The 18,834-nt window shown below is 38.0% G+C and overlaps 1 protein-coding gene across 1 annotated transcript in view; it reads left to right on the plus strand.

Annotated features, from left to right (window-relative positions):
- arid3c (AT rich interactive domain 3C (BRIGHT-like)) overlaps nt 1-18,834 on the plus strand; it is an 88,913-nt gene that overhangs the window by 55,326 nt on the left and 14,753 nt on the right. Inside the window, exon 3 of the mRNA XM_042488553.2 lies at nt 9,746-9,818. Coding sequence (XP_042344487.2) covers nt 9,746-9,818 — 73 coding nt within the window. The remainder of the gene's footprint in view (nt 1-9,745; nt 9,819-18,834) is intronic.

Raw genomic sequence — 18,834 nt, forward strand, 5'->3', positions numbered from 1 at the left:
GAAATATATATCACTATGTCTATTGTTCAATCCAACGCAACAACACATGTTATTTATTAAGTGCTGTAGTCTCCAATTGTTGAATTTAAAAGTATAATTAGTACAAAAATGAAGTTACTAATTTGGTTTTAAAGCAGTTGTATTAAGAAAGCAACATCACACCTGTATGCATCATTTCAGTGCAGCATAAACTGATTAACCCTTTAAAGCCTGAGAAAATAATACTTATACTATTTTTTTTTTCTGTAACTTAATATTAATAATGTATTGGGGTGCCTGGTGGCTCAGTTGGTAAAGTCACCCCATGTGCAGGAACTGTGTCCTTGCTGCAGACATTTTTCCCTAGTTTTATGATAATATCTAATTATCCTCTAACACAGCTAATTTTCAGGTCATTTTGTCAGCTTTTACTTTTTTTCTAATTTGCAGGACATTCTTGCTCATAAAGATAAGCATATCTCAAAAACTATATAATGTACAAAGTTCAAACAATGTTTAGAAACTGTCCAAACCTTAAATATAATCGACACAATTTTTCTAGCTGTCACTTAAATGTTTCAGAAGGCACTGACAAAGGATATTGTCTTTTCTATTGGAGGACAGATCAGAAAACGCACATAAGTTGTTTCTGCCATTTTATACGAAGGACATGAAATATGCACCTCATGTTTGACTCATTTGTGTTATTCTGTATTTTAAATGTGACCATGTGGCTGAGAACTCATGTTCCTGACATAAAAACTGTAATACAAACTGCACCAGTTAGCAGTTCTTGTCACGCTCAAGGAGCTTTGAGCTTCCTCAGTGTTGGAGACTCTTTTATATCTAACAAGGATTTCCTCAGTGGAGGCCAGACATGAGGATTAACCTTCTGATGCCTCTCTCCTTAGTGATTGACGACAGGAATAAGGTGGAGAGATCACGAGAATCCTTTGGGCCAGGTTATTTCAACCCGCTGCTTTGTCATTTATATGATGTCAATCCCCAATTTACTGGAATCTCGTGGGGTAGCCTGGACAGGAAGTGGCGAGGGTGGTAAAACAGTGGCTATGTTCGAAATGGTGTACTGCATGAGCAGTATGCTCTACATATACATACTGCGTTTGACAGTAGTATGCAGTATAGCTGTTATGTTCGATCCATTTTGCAGTATGCTGAGCCAGACATGGCTGCTTTCCGGTTCTGGAAGCAAACAGTAACAAAACCGCTACCACGGAGCATCCATTTACTGTTTGAAATAGAGTAAACAAGTGATATATGTAGACGATCGTGATGAAGGCTTATTTGTGACATGAATAACACCTTATTCCTTATATAACGACTGGAAGTGACCAGCTATACCGCTGTTATGTTTGCATTAATGCCAAGTTCCCCGAGTATTAATATGGCTTTGCTTGGGACACAAACTATTATCCTCTTTATTGATCTTGTTCATGTGAAAGCATAAGCTGGTTTGGTGGTTGAAATTCGTTCATGTCAGGGTCACTGTTGTGAACTCCTCTGTAAGGGAAGTCGCTATTGGCTCTCCCAAAAGCCATTAGAAGTCGCTAGATGACGTCACCAAACTAATTTGCATAATATGAAATTCTGAGAGAGGAAAAACTAATAGAAAAGGCTGACCAGGTAGTTTATTTTCTTTTTTAAAGTGACCTAATGAATGCAGAGCAAAACAAACATGTGGTCTTGTAGCTTATATTTGGCCACAGGAGGAGAGGGACAAGAAACTGACTGAGTGAGACTGACTGAGACAGAGAGAACTGTGTGAGGGATTTTGGGGTGTAAAACTAAAAAAGAGTGGATATTTAAACAAAAAAGTAACATCTCTGCTGTAACTGTACAAAATCATCATCTGTGATTGGTCGTAAGCTGCACACACGTGATTCATCTGCAGGGCTGGCAGCCCTCAGAGCGGTCACGGAGTCCGCTGCAGGTTGGGACTGCGAGGCTGCTGGTCAGACTGTCTGCATGAGTGCTGTGAGAGTGGAGAGGAGCTGTACTCAGCTCTCGTGAGCTTTGTTGTATAATGTGAACCGTGGAGCAGGATGTGTTACATGCTTTTTGCTGAAGCTTTGTCAATACAAGACGCTAGCTTTGCTTTGTCAACACAATCATCTCCCAAATGACCAGTAAAAAGTCGCTAGATTTGTTGCTGGTTGCTTTTTACAAATCGCCAAGGGGGTTTGGAAAGTCGCTTGATATAGCGAAGTTGGCAACACTGGTCAGGGTGGCCTCTATAGCTCAGTGAGTAGAGCATGCGCCTCTTTCCTGTCACACTATAGCTGCACTATAATAAAGGCATGAAAAGCCAAAAAAACCCAAAAAGTCTACTAATACTAAAAATAAGAAATAAATTTGCTCATGTCTCCTGTATAGATGTACTCTTATTAGCATATATTGGTATGTGGTTTACCTGATAAAAGTAATGTCAATGACCTTGAAAGATAAAAAATATGATTTTGGCAAGGTCTAATTAATAAAGTGTAACACGAGGGCAAGCCAAGGACCCCATCTGGTCGCTTATGTCTGTCCAGCTGTGTGATGGCTGTGCATAAGCCATTGGTGGCAGTTGCACACTCTGCGCAATGCATTGTGGGAAAAAATAGGTGAGGCAGACTGGTCCGATGCATACTGAGGATTTCACTTTTGTTCGTATATTGCATACTGTATACTGCATACTGTATACTGCATACTACAGTACGTTTTGCCCAAATCAGTACGTACTACTAGTGTAGTAGGCGGTTTCGAACACAGCCAGTGTCTTACTTGGCACAATTAATCTGCCGTCCTTTGGAAGCTTATCAGCAAAATGATTTGAACTTTTGCAACAAAAATGATGAGCTGTAACCAAGCTTTAAGAGAATAAAGGGAGATCAAAATCCTAAAACTGAAATCTGCTCTCACTGTTTTTTTCTACTACTGTTTGAGGGGATTCTGCCAATAGACACATCCATTAGTGCGGCGGCTGCAATATAAAGAAAAGCCTGCTCATGTTTTGAACATCCATCAACATGCTTCTTAGAATGTAATCACCAGAGGAGAAGTCACATAACATCATCTCACAATTGTGTTTTACAAGTTTTGTGCAAAGTTGTAACAGAAACCCACTTAGTGACATTTAACATACACATAAGCAGCCCTTTCAACACAATAACATAACATGTCAATCATAACCATTTACCATCTTGATTATTTGGCAGCTGATCTTCTCCTGTGCTCGGAGAGTAAGGAGCTCCTGGACCTTGTTGTTTTGGCCAGTTTGTAGACATTTTTCTGCTGTTGTTCTTCTTGTTTGAGTTATCTGCTAACTGCTGCTGGCTGCTTTTTAAATCCCCCATGTCGGGTAGCATGCATGACATGCCATCAAATTGTGTCCCCTCATTCTGCAATTGTCCTTTTTATACAGTGCGGTTAGGTGCATAACGGTGTGATATTCCCGCCTTTAACAAGCAGTGTAAAGGGGGCTTCAGTTGACTTGTGTCTCCTAAAAAGCCCCTACGAGCTCCCACTTCTTGAGTCGCATATTCATTTGATCTAAATGTGTCCAGGCTCAGTTTTTGTCATACCCTGCCTGTTTATTTATTGAGATTTTTAGCATGAATTGTTGTTGTGTCTTTGTTTCTTTCTATTTACTTCACCGTATAAGCTAAAAGGTTGCTCTGTGTGTGTGTGTGTGTGTGTGTGTGTATGTGTGTGTGTGTGAGTGTGTGTTTGCGCGCGCGCGCGCGTGTGTGTGTGTGTGTGTGTGTGTGTGTGTGTGTGTGTGTCCTGCAGTGGTAAAGTAACACTTACAGCTGCCAATATGTGGTCAGCCTGTTGCTACTTAATCCTGTAGAGGAACAGAATGCCTCCTCATATTTGTGTGTGTATATGTGTGCATGTGTGCATGCATGCATGTGTATGTGTGTGTGTGTGTGTGTTTGTGTGAGAGACAGTAAGAGAGGAAGGAAAGCACTTGCAGAGTGCTGTTACTTGTGGCATGCAGCCAGCTGGAAGGTTGCCAGCATGACTAGGCAGCAGTGTTATTCTCTGATAAACTCTTACACACGTGCACACTCAACATAGCCACTGATGAACCTACATATTTTCACACAAACATTTTCATATTTACAGAAATCCACTGGGATTAGAAATGAAAACATTCTCATAAGTACCCACTAAATATCATATTTCACAGATATGACTGCATGTCTTGTCAAATGCTATTTGTGACATTTAAAAAAAAAAAAGCAATATAGATTCAGTGCATTTCCCTTGTGTATTAACTTTACTAGTAGTTGTCAGGGTTACTATTGGAGATCATCTTTTCCTTATGGAATTCACACACACCAGAGACAGGAAATGATGCATTCATGTGCAGTATGTGAAGGACCACATCTGACAAAGTGTTTAGGATCAGTGTAGATTAGAACAACACTGTTTACTGTTTTCTTCACTAAACACATGTAACATGATGAATTTACTCAAAGTCTGTTTGGCTGCTCTTCTGTTGTATATCTGACAGAGTAGCTGTTTAGGAAGTGTTTGCATGCACATAAAATGCTGAAGGACATTGTCAGGTAATAATGCTGCCGGTAACCACGTAGTTCAGGTATAAGGAGTGCAAGTGAGCTTTTAAGGCAGATGGATGGGTCCTATAAACAACTTTAAATAGCATGTCCAGACACATCATAGTATAGTGTTGAAATAACGTCCAAAAACATAATATAGCATGTCAAAATGCCACAGTATGCTGAAAAATGTCAAAATATGACATGTCCAAAAAGCTGCTGAAAATGACATAAAAGTGTATGTTGTGACGTGTCAAAGTATAGTATGTCAACAAAACGTCCAAAAACATCATAATATTGCATGTCAAAAAATGACCAAAAACATTTTTTTGACATGCAATATTATGACTTACACGTGGGAGGCCGAAGTTTGCCTCCCGTGTGCATGTGTCTTTCTTTTCTGCACCTTACCATGTGCCTCTTTTGCCTAATCCCAACCATCGTGACAGGTCGTGCTGGTTACCATGTGCTGTTGTGTAAACATAAGGACTGTGCAGCATCATCACACCACGTTGACATCCCCATCATCATGCTTTTGCTGCATGGTGTTGCTACCATGTAACTCACTTCCACTTATTAATGTGTCTCACACTGTGTTTGAGTACCCCAATCAGGCTCAGGGGATGAGGGGAGTAACAATTAAAAAAAATGAAATTGGGGAACAAAGAAAAGGCAATCGGAAATGGATGTATAAACAAAAGTTGTGATTTACAAAAGCCAATGCAATAAAGGTGTACAAAAAAGGTCTTCAAAAATGACAACTACTTTCTTTAAGAGAAAACAATGCTAATTTTAACAACTGAATGACTAAAGCAATGAACACAAGAAAAGTTTCTTCAGTCTGTAATCTTACACACAGCACCCACACTGACCCACTGGCTCTGACATCTGCTTCTTCAGTCCTTATATACTGCACACTGCTAATCAGCAGATTAATCACAGGTGTACTCAATCACTCTGCACGCTGACGAGGAGGAAAACACACAAGAAAAGAACAAAGAAAACAGGCACAAAAATGGGCACCTCTTTACCTGTACCTGTGGAATTCTCGTGGAATATACAGCTTGTACATGCTGAGAGCTTTATTCAGGACATAAAAATATTTTTTCAGTAATGATCTGTACATCGGTTCCAGATAGATAGATAGATAGATAGATAGATAGATTTTTTTCTTACCTTTTACTTATTTTTTGTGATTTGTGGGAAATTTCTTGCCGAGTTTCTCATTGCCTTTTTCTCCATGTTTTCAAAAGAAATCAAATCAGTTTGGTTAGGTTTAAGGTTTAATGCTTGTGAAAGGCGTCTGAAAGCAGCAGATAAAAACTGATGTCGATCCACATTTCAAAGGGTTAAAAATGCAAATATAGGAGAAAGAAGCCTTAAAATAACAACAGCAGCGACACCTGTTTTCACAATGTGTGTGCTTACTTTGAGTTACAGGTATAGTTTCGGTGAAAGCAGAAAAGCCAGGAGGCATTTCCAAAGTCAATGTCAGCGGGCTTCCCTCAGCTGACCCCTCTGACTGACAGCCTGAGAGCAGCCGGAGAGCCTGCAGGTTCAGCTGAACCCGATGTCCTTTAGCCTGCCTCAGCCTGTCTGTCTGCTCATTTACTTCACACTCAGACGGAGAACACAAAAACAAAGTAGTGTTCAAACAGACAGGAATGCTGCGCGGTGACTTTTCCCTCCCAATCAACTCCTTTGTCTTTGCTTCAGGGTCAGCTGCAGGAAAACTTAAATGAAGTCGTGTCAGGAAACTGTCCATATGAACGATTACAGAAAATTCTAACAGGATGTTTGTTTTCATGTTATTTTTGAAGTTTACTGCTAAATTGTAGATTTTCAGTCTGGGCAGTCTATGAAGACAATAGGTTAGGGGGGTTGGGGGGATTCGTTTGACCGAAACATTGACACTTTTGTGTGTTTTAGAGCCAACATGTCAACACATTTGGAGAATTAATGGTTTCCACTACAAAAATGAATATTTTAGATTTATTTTACAGTTATGTTGTTTGTACTGATTGGTGTGTGTGTATGTGTGCATGTTAAAGGAGCAGTTCACCCTAGAATCAGAAATACATATTTTCCCTCTTACCTGTATTGCAATCTAGACTGTTTGGGTGTGAGTTGCCGATTGTTGACTATACTTGCATAAACCTAAAGACTCCAAACCATGTTGTTTTTGTTTTTTTTTTCCCAAACCTTACCATATTCATTTTTATTGCCTACACCTGACCTCTGTATGTGACATTAATTACGTAACTTTATGTTAAGGACAAAACACCATTTCTGGGGTGCATTTTCGTAGGAAATCATGAACTGCATTATGAGGATATGGCGCTCTGCGCCCCAAAAAATAAAAATAAAAATGAAAAAAAAAAACACAACAGCAGTTTCTTTTTCCAGAAATCATGACCTGGTCACTGAAGATAATCCAAAGACCTTCTTGTGAGCAGTTTCAGAATCGACCATATCCCCGCACTGCTAGCTCACCTAGAACCACTGAGCTAGCTAATGTTACAGCCATGAGTAGATGCACACTTCCTCCTGTGCAGAGGTATGGTTGGTAAAAAGAAAAAAAAAGTTTCTTAAAAAGAAAATAGTTTCAACATGTAACTGCTCACAACAAGGTCTGTGGATTATCTTAAGTGAGCGGGTTATCAATTCTGGAAAGAGACAATATTGTTGAGTTTTTCAAATGTACCTCCAAAACTCTGCAACTCAAACCAAAACATCTAGAAATATATCACAACAGTAGAGAGGAAACATATTTATTTTTGATGTTGTGGTACGCTGTCCCTTTAACATGTGTGTTCCTGCCTGTATGAGCACATGCTCATCATTGTCTCTGCATATATGCCTTTGCACTCCATGGGCCTCACAATTGATCCTGCGGCATTGTCATCCGCTGTGCATTTGTGCACTTAACATTTTTGCAATGGCTTGCTGTTCCTTTACCTTTCGATATTCCCTCCGCCATGGACCGCCTGCAGTGCAGCACTCACAATGCACTCATATCCCCCCACCTACTCCGCCCCCACCCCCTCCCCCCACTCTAACATACAACACAAACACACACACACACACATACACACACACACACACACACAACCTCCGGAACCCTCCCCTTAACAAACCCCCCCTCACACGGTTTCCTCCTGAGTGCTGACCTGCTCTGGTCCTTTAATATTGGTGACAGCTAATACACTTCTAAATGATCAGTTATTATCTCTGGGGCCTCGTCCACAGGGCCCCACTGATTCCAAAGGTCATCCCTCTGTCTTCCAGTATTGATTAAGTGGGCCTGTTAACGTGGCTCTGGGCCTTACTGAAAGTGAACATTGCCACTAACATATTTCCATCAGCTGTATCTGGCTGGAGAGGCCCATTTAAAAGCCTCTTTGACACTGCCGCTGCCCCAGTGAATAGGGCAGGATGAGGAGCATAATGGATATGCCAATAAGGAAACTAGTGCTACTAAAATATACAGAGGGCTACAGGCATGACAGACACAAGGAGACACCCTGCTGAGATATTATAGGTTTGTATTCTCAGTCTTTATGATGACCTTTTTTTCAAATAGAAGAAGAGATGGCGCCAGAAAATAGAGAGAAAATACGACTATAGAGTGGCCAAAAGAGCTAAAAAAAAAAAAAAAAAAAGAATTTTAAAGGGAAAGTTCGGATTTTTTTAAGTTTTGTTGTATGGGGTACTTTTCTATATTATTTGTAATATATACAGTAGATGTCTGTCGGCACACTCTCAGTTTGGAGAAGCAGGGCGGAGTATGACACTGAAGCTAAGCTATGTGCTGCTGGTGGAGGGGTCAACAACAAAACGTAATTTAGCCTCCTAAAAATAAAAATCCCACTTTAAAAAAGTCAAATATTAGTTTAGTGTATGCTATGTTGAGAGTATTTGAACTGCTTTACCTTTCCATCAGACCTCCCGTTCTGACTGGGAGGCCATTAACAGCTTCAGTTCCCCTGATGTGCTGGAATACACTTTTAACTTTGAAATTCGAAGCACATGAACAGATTAAAAACTCCACCACAACAGCAACACTTGTCTGTTAGTCTGTTGTGATCATTGCATGTTATCACAGTCATCTTTATCTTCATCAGAGGTCATCTTTGAAGCTGTACTTTTTAGTGCTGACGTCTTGATTTTGTTATATTTGTTATACATTTTTTATAAAGCGATGCTGCTCAAAGTGCTTCACATTAAAAAAAATGCAGCACAAAAAAAACCCAAAACAAGATTAGACAGTCAAAAGACGGATAGTGATAGACAAGATGTTAAAGTCAAAGTAAAAAGTACAGAGGCCAGTAAGAACTGTAAAAATAAGAGAATTGATATAAAAGAATAATTATGAAAATTACATTAATTAAAAGCCAGACTAAATAAATATGTTTTCAGCTGTTGTTTAATAATATTCACAGAGCTGCTTCTCTTATAACTTTTGGAAGTATTCCATTACTGTATTTTGGAGCATAGTTAACAAAAGCTGTACCATCTGTTTTCTTGTGCATATACTTGTGTGTATTTAAAAACCAGCAGCTGAAGATCTGAGAGCTGGTAAAGGATTATAGAACAACAAAGAGTCCATTAAGAGCTTTGAAAAAACAAGTAAAAAAATCTTAAAATCTATTGTAAAAGATACTGGGAGCCAGTGGGGTGTGGCTAAATGCAGGGTAATACGCTCCCTCTTCCTTGTATTTAAATAAAAAGGGATAAAGGATAAAATGCTAAAACCACCTTGCAGTGGTTTTAGAATGAGTGAGGTTCACTATATTTTATGCTCAGTAAGTGTGTCCATGCAGCTTCTTGAAGGGGTTAAATATTAAAAAGCTGACGGTCATTTGTTTTTATCTCTGTAAGGCGCCCAGATGTGAAAAAGCTATTCGTGGCTGAACACATTTCCCTGATATTGTTCTGGCAGCAGTGTGGCACAGTGTGTCTTTGTGCTGGAAGTGTGTGCCAGCCTATCAGTGCTGCAGATCAGGAGCTGCTCTCTGATACACTCACTGTGCTCAAGGTTACTCACAGATTGTCTTGAATGATCTCATTGTCTTATTATGCATCGGTCATAAACCGAAACAATCCCAAAGGGCTCCTCACCTGCCACACGTCAAACATGTTGATTTTTTTTGGTGAAAACGTTAAATACATTCTTCTTTTTTTTGTCTCTGTTTCAGTTGTATGAACTGGACGATGATGAAAAGCGCAAAGAGTTTCTTGATGACCTTTTCAGTTTCATGCAGAAACGAGGTAAGTGACTTACACTTAAGAATACACTTCTTCCCTTACAGTGCCTCTTGTTGACATTTTTCCCAGCACCCCAAATATGACCATCAGTTATCACTCAGTTGATTAGAATTCACCACATTACATGCTCATGGACTCCAGGGTTTCCAAAAGTTGGGAGAGAGAAACGGGAGATGATATCGATCAATCAGTCAATCAATCAATCAATCAGTCAATAAATATGTAATTCATATAATACATGTTGGATTTATATTTTAAAACCTGACCAAATAAGCTGGATTTCTTTGAATGAATGAATAAATGAATGACTAAATGAAGGCTTTATTTCAAACATGCGAGAACAACACAAAAAGTAAAAACAAACTAAAATGATCAAAACAATTGACCACATCTCAACGTGTCCCAAAAGGAGCAGGAAGAAGCATAAGCTGATTAAATCCTGCCCCTGCTGGTGATCAGTTCATCATTCCTGTTTCTTTCTCCTTCTTTTTTTTTTTTTTAACATATTCACAAACATAAATAACCAAATATATTTACATATGTACATATTACCAAAACCCAAAACAAACAACAAACAAGCAAACAAACAATATGTGAGAACACCTAGTGACAGTCAACACCCTTCTTCCTCCCTGTACCTTGTAAAAACCATGTGTTTGTACTGCTTTTTGAACTGGGTCATGCTTGGACATTGCTTCAGCCCCCCACTCAGTCCGTTCACTCCACATATAGAGATACAAAAAGTTTTTAATGTTGTGCGGGCACATAGATGTTTTAAATCTAATTCCCTCCTCAAATTATTACGACGGAGGATTAGGGCCACATTAAGGGAAAAAAAATTAATTATTTACGAGATTAAAGTCATTAGTTACGAGAAAAAACTCATTATTAACGAGAAAAAAGTCATTATTAATGAGAAAAAGTCATTATTCTGATTAAACTCATTAACGAGAAAAAAGTCATTATTAATGAGAAAAAAGTCATTATTAATGAGAAAAAAAGTCATTATTTACGAGATTAAACTCATTAACGAGAAAAAAGTCATTATTAATGAGAAAAAAGTCATTATTAATGAGAAAAAAGTCATTATTTACGAGATTAAACTCATTATTAACGAGAAAAAAGTCATTATTAATGAGAAAAAAAGTCATTATTTACGAGATTAAACTCATTATTAACGAGAAAAAAGTCATTATTAACGAGAAAAAACTCATTATTAACGAGAAAAAAGTCATTATTAACGAGATCAAACTCATTATTAACGAGAAAAAAGTCATTATTTATGAGAATAAAGTCATAATATTCAAACCTGCTGCTTTTGGAGACACTTGTTAACATGAGGGCTACGGAGGATTTGGTTGAGTTGTATTTTAGGATAGGTTTCACAAACAAGGAGATACTTAATCTTTTGGCACATCAGCATCACATTACCATAAGTATCAGGACTTTAAAAAGAATATGCAAGAAATTGCATCTTTTCCGGCAAAAGAACCAGTCGGACTTGGAGGATGTTGCTGCTTTTCTGGAGGGGGAAATGGCTGGAACTGGTCAACTGCAGGGTTATCGTTGGATGCATATATGGGCTATTCAGAGGGGTTTCGTTGTGTCTCAAGAAACAAATCCTCCGTAGCCCTCATTTTGACAATGGTCTCCAAAAGCAGCAGGTTTGAATATTATGACTTTATTCTCGTTAATAATGAGTTTAATCTGGTTAATAATGAGTTTAATCTGGTTAATAATGACTTTTTTCTCGTTAATAATGACTTTTTTCTCGTTAATAATGAGTTTAATCTGGTTAATAATGACTTTTTTCTCATTAATAATGACTTTTTTCTCGTTAATAATGAGTTTAATCTCGTTAATAATGACTTTTTTCTCGTTAATAATGACTTTTTTCTCGTTAATAATGAGTTTAATCTCGTTAATAATGACTTTTTTCTCGTTAATAATGACTTTTTTCTCGTAACTAATGACTTTAATCTCGTAAATAATTTTTTTTTTTTTTCCCTTAATGTGGCCCTAATCCTCCATCGTACAGTATAGATAGTGATTATAGTGTACATTTATTTAAGTATTACCCCAAACCTTCGCACAGTAATGACAGTAATTTAAATATAGTAACACCAGTTAGCAGTAGGGTATGTGGTGTGATTTGTGGTCCAGAAAGTGTTTTGCCTTACTCAGTACTGAAATGCTTTGTGACAGTTTTGTTGTACATGTTTTATGTGAGATTTCCTACTTATTTTATCATCCATTATCACACCAAGAAACTTATTTTTATAAACTCTGACAATGTCCACACCATCTACTTGCACCTGTACCTGAGTATTCCTTTTACAATTACCAAATAACATGATTTTAGTTTTACTTAGGTTTCAAAAACAAGAAGAAGAATCAAAAAATTATAGAGAAATTAGTAAAAAATACAAGAAAATTACCAGATTTTTTAAAAAAGTAAAACTAGGGAAAAGAATATAAAAAAGAGATAAACGAGGAAATGGCCTGAAAAAAGCACTTAAAAATGATGATAATTCTGTAACATAATTTCATAATTAAATTAATTAAAGGCAGAGTGCTCACATCTGATTCTTTTTTAACTATTCATTTAGCCTAAGACCATCCTGAACCAGCCAGTCAGTGCAGTGAGTGGTTTAAATGTGTGTGCTGAAATGAGATGAGAACAAATACCTGCACTGTTCATTTGTTCTTCAGCTTAAACATGAACCCCTTAGCAGGCAGGTTTGAATATAATATAAAATGGAAACACATCAATTTAGAAAAAAAAACTCTCATTCATCTCAAAAAAGTTTATGTGCTCGCATGAGCTGGTATTTCAGGTAATTTCAAAAAAACAAATTTTGCAAAACTGCAATGGAAACACTTTTTGGACCTTTCTAGGTCACATGATGCTATGACTATGTGCTTGTCAGTAGGAACTGGCTCCCCCATGATGTAGCAGGAGTTACAAGATAATTTTTGATTTCACAATTCCTCTGTGAAATTGTGGACTATCACCTCCCAGAAATCCCTCATGGCCGCTCCCACGTATAAGGGGGCTTGCCTTTCTGTTCTGTATGGCTCCATAACACGCCTACATGGCCTTGGCTTGGAAATAATGATGACTAGTGTGGTAGCTGCAATAGAAATAAACCTTGCTTCTTGCCATCTTTGCCATGCTTCTTACAATGTTATTGTGAGAGGAGAAGTCGCATAACATCACTCAATGGAATTTATAGTCATCTCCACATTGGGTTTTATTGACGTTTTGGAAATTTTTATCTTCTATTTGGAATTATTTTTATCAAATCTTAAGTTTTGCATAAATCTTTAATGGAAACCTGTTGTTTGTGAGCTCTTACAGCACAGACGTGCCTGCAATTTAGACCTGCAGCATCTTCACTTGTACTAACTGTTCAGAAAGAAAGATGTAGTGCAGAGCAACACTCTAACATTCACACGCCTCCTCACAATCTGATAAATAATCTGCTTTGATTGGCCACTTACAGCGTGACGGCGTGTTTTTCCCAAAGTGAGGATTCTGCTGGTCTTGTTGGGGAAATAGATCTGTGTTTAGCTCCTTCCATAATATGAGGAAGTTAACCACCCAGCAGAGAATAAAAGGCACTGCCACTTACAATGACTGTCTATTTTAGGAGCACAAGGCTGGCGTGCCCTGTTTTTGTTATTTGGAATTCCTGCTGCTGCCACACAATGTTTGACATGTGTGCAGATACATTTGTTTTATGCTCTCACCTGCCCGTCCTTGAATTACAATGCAGTGGGTTTGGAATTAGGGAAAAAACATATTTTTAGTGCAGTTTATTTTCCATTCGATGACATCATCTGTATTATGTTAAACAAAAAAAGGAATTGGTTATTTTGGGTCATTTTTCGTAAAGTTTCAAATCAACGTTCCTATTTCCATGTTTAACCACAGTGTGATTGGCCGTTGGTTTCCCTGTGCAATGTGAGAGAACAATGAGCCTATTCAGTTCACAACAGAAATGAAATTTAACTCAAAAAAGAAATAGAATCATTAAATGTATTTTAATCACAGAAAATGTGAGAAAAACTGAATTTTACAGCTGAAATCTTGATCTATATCTCCAGTATTTTTTCTAAATATATATTTAATATATTGTTAGATATTTTAATATTTAATCTAAGACACTCTACATGGACAGTCGTTACCATTAATACCAAATTATATTTTACATGTGATCAAAACCTAACTTTTAATACTTGAATACTCAAAAAAAAGGGTTTTTTTTTACCATTGACCAAACATTGACTTGTTTATGCATTTATGATGTCAAGACAACATTATCAATGTTAGTATACTCGCCTGGCATGCTAGTTTTTCATTGCTTGCTACAGCTAATAGTTGTGTATACTAAAATGTAACTACTAAAAGTAAATGATAGCTAATAAGAGCAAACTGATGAAATAATATATATTTTTTTTACCATCAATTGTTTAAACTGTCCTGCCCTGAAATGTCAAACGCAAACATCCTAACTTGGCAACTGGAGTATAATTGGCTTTTATGTAATTCCCACTCATAATTATGACTTTGGAGGGCCGTTTATGTGCTTGTAACTGGATATGATATAAAACGAAAGAGTTTGTGACCTGGTTGCCTTGTTGGAAACAGTTGAGTCAAAACACAGCACCCCCCAACCGGCTGGACCAACCTTGCAAAATTTTGCTTAAAAACAAAAAGAAGCATTAATGTCTTTATCAAACACATATTTACCTGTACCTGTTTTCAAATTCAAAATTCCAGAATTTCCAAAAGCCCTGGAATTGAATTTAAAGTACAGTGCTGGAGAGCTTCAGAGCATAATACGATCACATCCCAAAAACTGAAATCCGGTTGGAGCATGGTCCAGCTGTGTGCTGCTGTGACAGCTGTAGAAAAACACACGTTGATGAAGTCATGATGTAGTTGGATAGTCACTTGGGTTTAGAGACAGTATGGATTGTTTTTGGAGCGTTCAATTAGAGATTGATTTTGGACTTAGTGTAGGGAGACATTGTCAGTGCAGAGCAGATCAGCACTGGCCTATCTCCACTGCTCGCCGCTGACAACTGTGATCAGAGTGGACTGCTCCAAATATCCTAATCAATGTTGCTTGGAAACATCACTGTCATTCAGTGCGGACAAAGAAATGTCAGCCAGGCTGGCTTGATAGGTAGAGATCGTGTCAAAGTGTCAAAAATACAGTGTTCCTTTAATACTGTTGATTTATTGGGTGGCTACATTCAGACCACAATAATAGGACAGACAGCAGGTTTGGGTGTCCTCTCTGAGCAGCATGTTTTAGGCAGCATCTAGGTTTTTTTTTTTTCTTCTCACAACCAAAATGAATACGACAAGTCCTCCAAGCTTAAAATGCAAAACAATCATTTATTTTGGCCTTTCAGTGTGATACATATCAGCATTTTCTGATCTGATACCATCAGCAGAATGACACTCTTTGTCAATGTACTTCTGAAATAACCAATATTTATCCAGCTGCCTTAAAGGGACAGTTCACCCCCAAATCAAAAATCTGTAGTTCTATTTATCAATTTAGGTAGTTTAGGTGTGAGCTCCTGAGTGTTTGAGATATCTGCCATATTGCGCTGTTATCGGCAGACAGTGTTGTTACTGGATGCTGTCCTTCAGCATCTCATGCGCCACATTCTCAAGTGACACAGCCCATGCACATCACATGTGGATGCACCTGCTGCTGTCCTGCCTTCTGATGGCATATAATAACAACAACACTGGTTCTGTTCCAAGCACATTCTCATCTGACGCCATCTAGCTGCATTCCGGTTAGATGTGGAAGGTGGCTTTTGGCGTCACACTCGTACACCCAAAGCAGTGACAGAGCGGGGTATTTGACGAGTTCGGAGCATAGACTGGATGTAAAGATGGACAACATGACAGCTCACCCTGGTGTCTGACTGCAGTGTAGGTCATAAAGCTCGCCCCTCCATGTTAGTGAATGGGACATAGGCCAAACTAAAAACAAGTACAAGTACATGACAAATACATTTTTCCCAAAGACTCATATTAAATGGAGCTGCAAGTGACTGGTGGGACGGGTATCTTGATAAGAACTCCCGTACCGTGGATATCGCTACTGTGCAGACTCCGGCTCTCAATGACATCACCCTCACAGGATGGCAACACATTTGGATCCGGGATATTTTAACCTCACTTGAGCAAAGCAGTGTAAGTGGGGGTGTGTCGCATCTTTATGTACAGTCCATGGTTCGGAGTGAGAACAGGCTGCATTTTCAGGTTGGAACAGGTCATGCTTTTGGTTTAAACATGACATAGCTTATTTTGCACTTGAATATGATCATCTAATACAATGTTTGCCTCAGAGTTGCAGGAATAAGAATATTAGCATTGAGGTAATCACAACTGAGTTACCTTCAGGGCCTTCCTGTGTATACTCAGAGGTATGCATCATTATGTCTTTTCACAGATGTGCTGACAGTGTTCAGGTTAAATGTGGTGTCTGGTTGCAGCCTCGGGTCAGTCATTTTTACAGGATGCACAACTTTTGTGTCATGTGCGTATGAAATGATTGCAGGTTGTGATACTGAGCTGATGAAAAGGAGATCTGCTCACCTCAGTGTGCTTTGTGTGTGAGGGTGTGTGCAGCTATATTTATCTGATGTGGGAACCTGCTGAGTGTCGGGGTTAAGTTACTCTGAAAGAGTTTTATCAGAGGAAACAACAAGGTAGACCAGCAGTGCCTCTTCCCAGCAATGTTTGCCAGCTTCTCCCGGGGGCTTCGAAGGTGTTCACAGGCAAGCTGAGATAATCCATATATATATATAATCCTGCCAGCATATTTTGGCCAGGTTGTGCCAGCTGGATAAGCCATAACACATAGGGAAAAGGCAGTGACCAACTTACCAAGTCATGGCCCAAAAAGAAGAATTAAATAAATAAATAAAGAAGTTACAAGAAAATACCCTGAAAAGTAGCACAAAAAAAGTGGAAAAAGAAAAAACAACAACATGAAAATTACCTTAAAAAAGTGCTGAAAAAACAGTTTATTTAATTTTTCCCCCTATTTTTTCTGGGACATAATTATAAATACACAGTTTTTATAAATATAAATATGTATTTGGGTGGATTCCGGTCTTCTAGTTTAATGATACCAGTATCATCACTGTAGCTTTAAAACCTCTTAAAGACCGAAATGTTTATATCAATGTCCATTAAAGCGATTAAAAAAATTAAAGAGGTATGTTGGGCTTTAATCGCATCGCCATAAATCCATAAGCGCTGACAGCCCTAATTCCCTGCAATGAGGTATAACATGTAAAACTGGGAAAAGGACATATTTTATCACATCAATGAAAAATCCTGAATTCATGAGCAATACACACAGTACACTCTGGGTTTTTGCAACAGTCTTAACCCTTTGAAACCTGCATTGACATTAGTTTTCTGCGTTCAAATTCCTATTTGATTTTTTGAAACCTGGAGGAAAAAAGCAACTTAGCAAGAAATATCCCACAAATTGCAAAAATTAAAAAAAAAAGAAAAAAGAAAAAAAAATGACAAGAAAAGTGATAAAAAAAATTAGTTTAAAAACAAGGGGAGGATTATCAGAAAGTTATCCAAAAATAGGGAAAATATCCTGAAAACTATATTTAAAATTAAAATACTGTTACATTTAAAATGATATAACATAAAAAATAACTATAAAAAATAAATTATAAAATATATAAAATAATAAACAAGTGTATATTTTCTATTTTCAGCACTTTTAGGTCATTTTACTATTTGTTTTTGTTACTTACTTTTTGGGGTGTTTTTAGGTAATTTTTTGCTAATTTTGGGCAACATCTTTTGTAATTTGCTTTGCTACATTCAAACTTCAGTCCAGAAGCGGAATCAGATAGCTGGAGATTAGCGAGCAGAGTGTCAGTTCATTCCTGTGTGACAGGAGTACAGTGTTTCACTGACATATTTTCTCTCGTCAGAGGCACCCTAATGGCCTGAATCATGCAGCAGATGGTCAGAAAACCTTTGTGATGTTGTTTCAGTCCTGGAAGCGGAGACATGGAATCCTCGTAGAGAGATTCCATCAAAAGTCGAGCAGACAATGGCAGTGATGGCCTCCTTTGTGCGCTGATAAATACCCAAGGTGATTTACTGTTGCCCCCTGGGCTGTGGTTATTAATTGATTATTATCTCTGAAGACTACCATCAGCACTTTTTTCTCAAATAAGTCAACTTTTGTCCCCTGCCTAATTGCTTAAGAAATACTATGTGGCAGAAGAAAAGGCGACTTGAGAGCTACCTTAAAAAATGGCAGCGTGTTCGATCGCTGTGACAGTAAATATTCCTCTTTGCTCTGCTGCTGCATCCTGCTTTTTACTTTAGAGTTGACTGTCTTTTTTATGTTGCTCTCTGTTCCTTAGTGAAGTCTTCAGCCAGCACGGAGAAAACTAAGCTGGCATTTAGGTTCTGCAAATGAAGAAGTCTGTGCTCATTTCCAGTCATTACTACAGTATTTATTTAACCCTTACATTGTCTTAGGGGTCAAATATGACCCGCCACTATGTTTCACAGCACAGAAAACTCCCTAAATGATACTGTTCTTATTGCACACTGTAATATACTATGTTGCCAAAGACTGTTATTGTTTCCCTATAATAAAATACAAGGTACAAGGTAAATTTATCTGTCATTTCTTTTTAAACATGAAATTAAAATTGGTCCCTAAATCCTGCTACATCTTTTGGCATGCAATGCATTCAAAACTACTTTTTGCGCATTTCCTATGCAGTAAAGTCCAGTGTTTGTTTGACCCATTCGCCACCCTGACCCTCTCTGTATAAGTGCACTTTCTCATTCTTTATACTGCCTATCAGACTGTGACAGTAAACACCCGCTGCGGTACACCACTGAACCAGAGTATTAATGTGTCCAGCAAGACAAAATATCCTGCTTTTTTTTTGCCCCAAAATGCATGAGACTAGTATAAAGTGGGCGTGT

Source organism: Plectropomus leopardus, chromosome 4 (genome assembly GCF_026936395.1).
Source record: "Plectropomus leopardus strain MGB_pleo_1.0 chromosome 4, ASM2693639v1, whole genome shotgun sequence".
Taxonomy (NCBI): Eukaryota; Metazoa; Chordata; class Actinopteri; order Perciformes; family Serranidae; genus Plectropomus; species Plectropomus leopardus.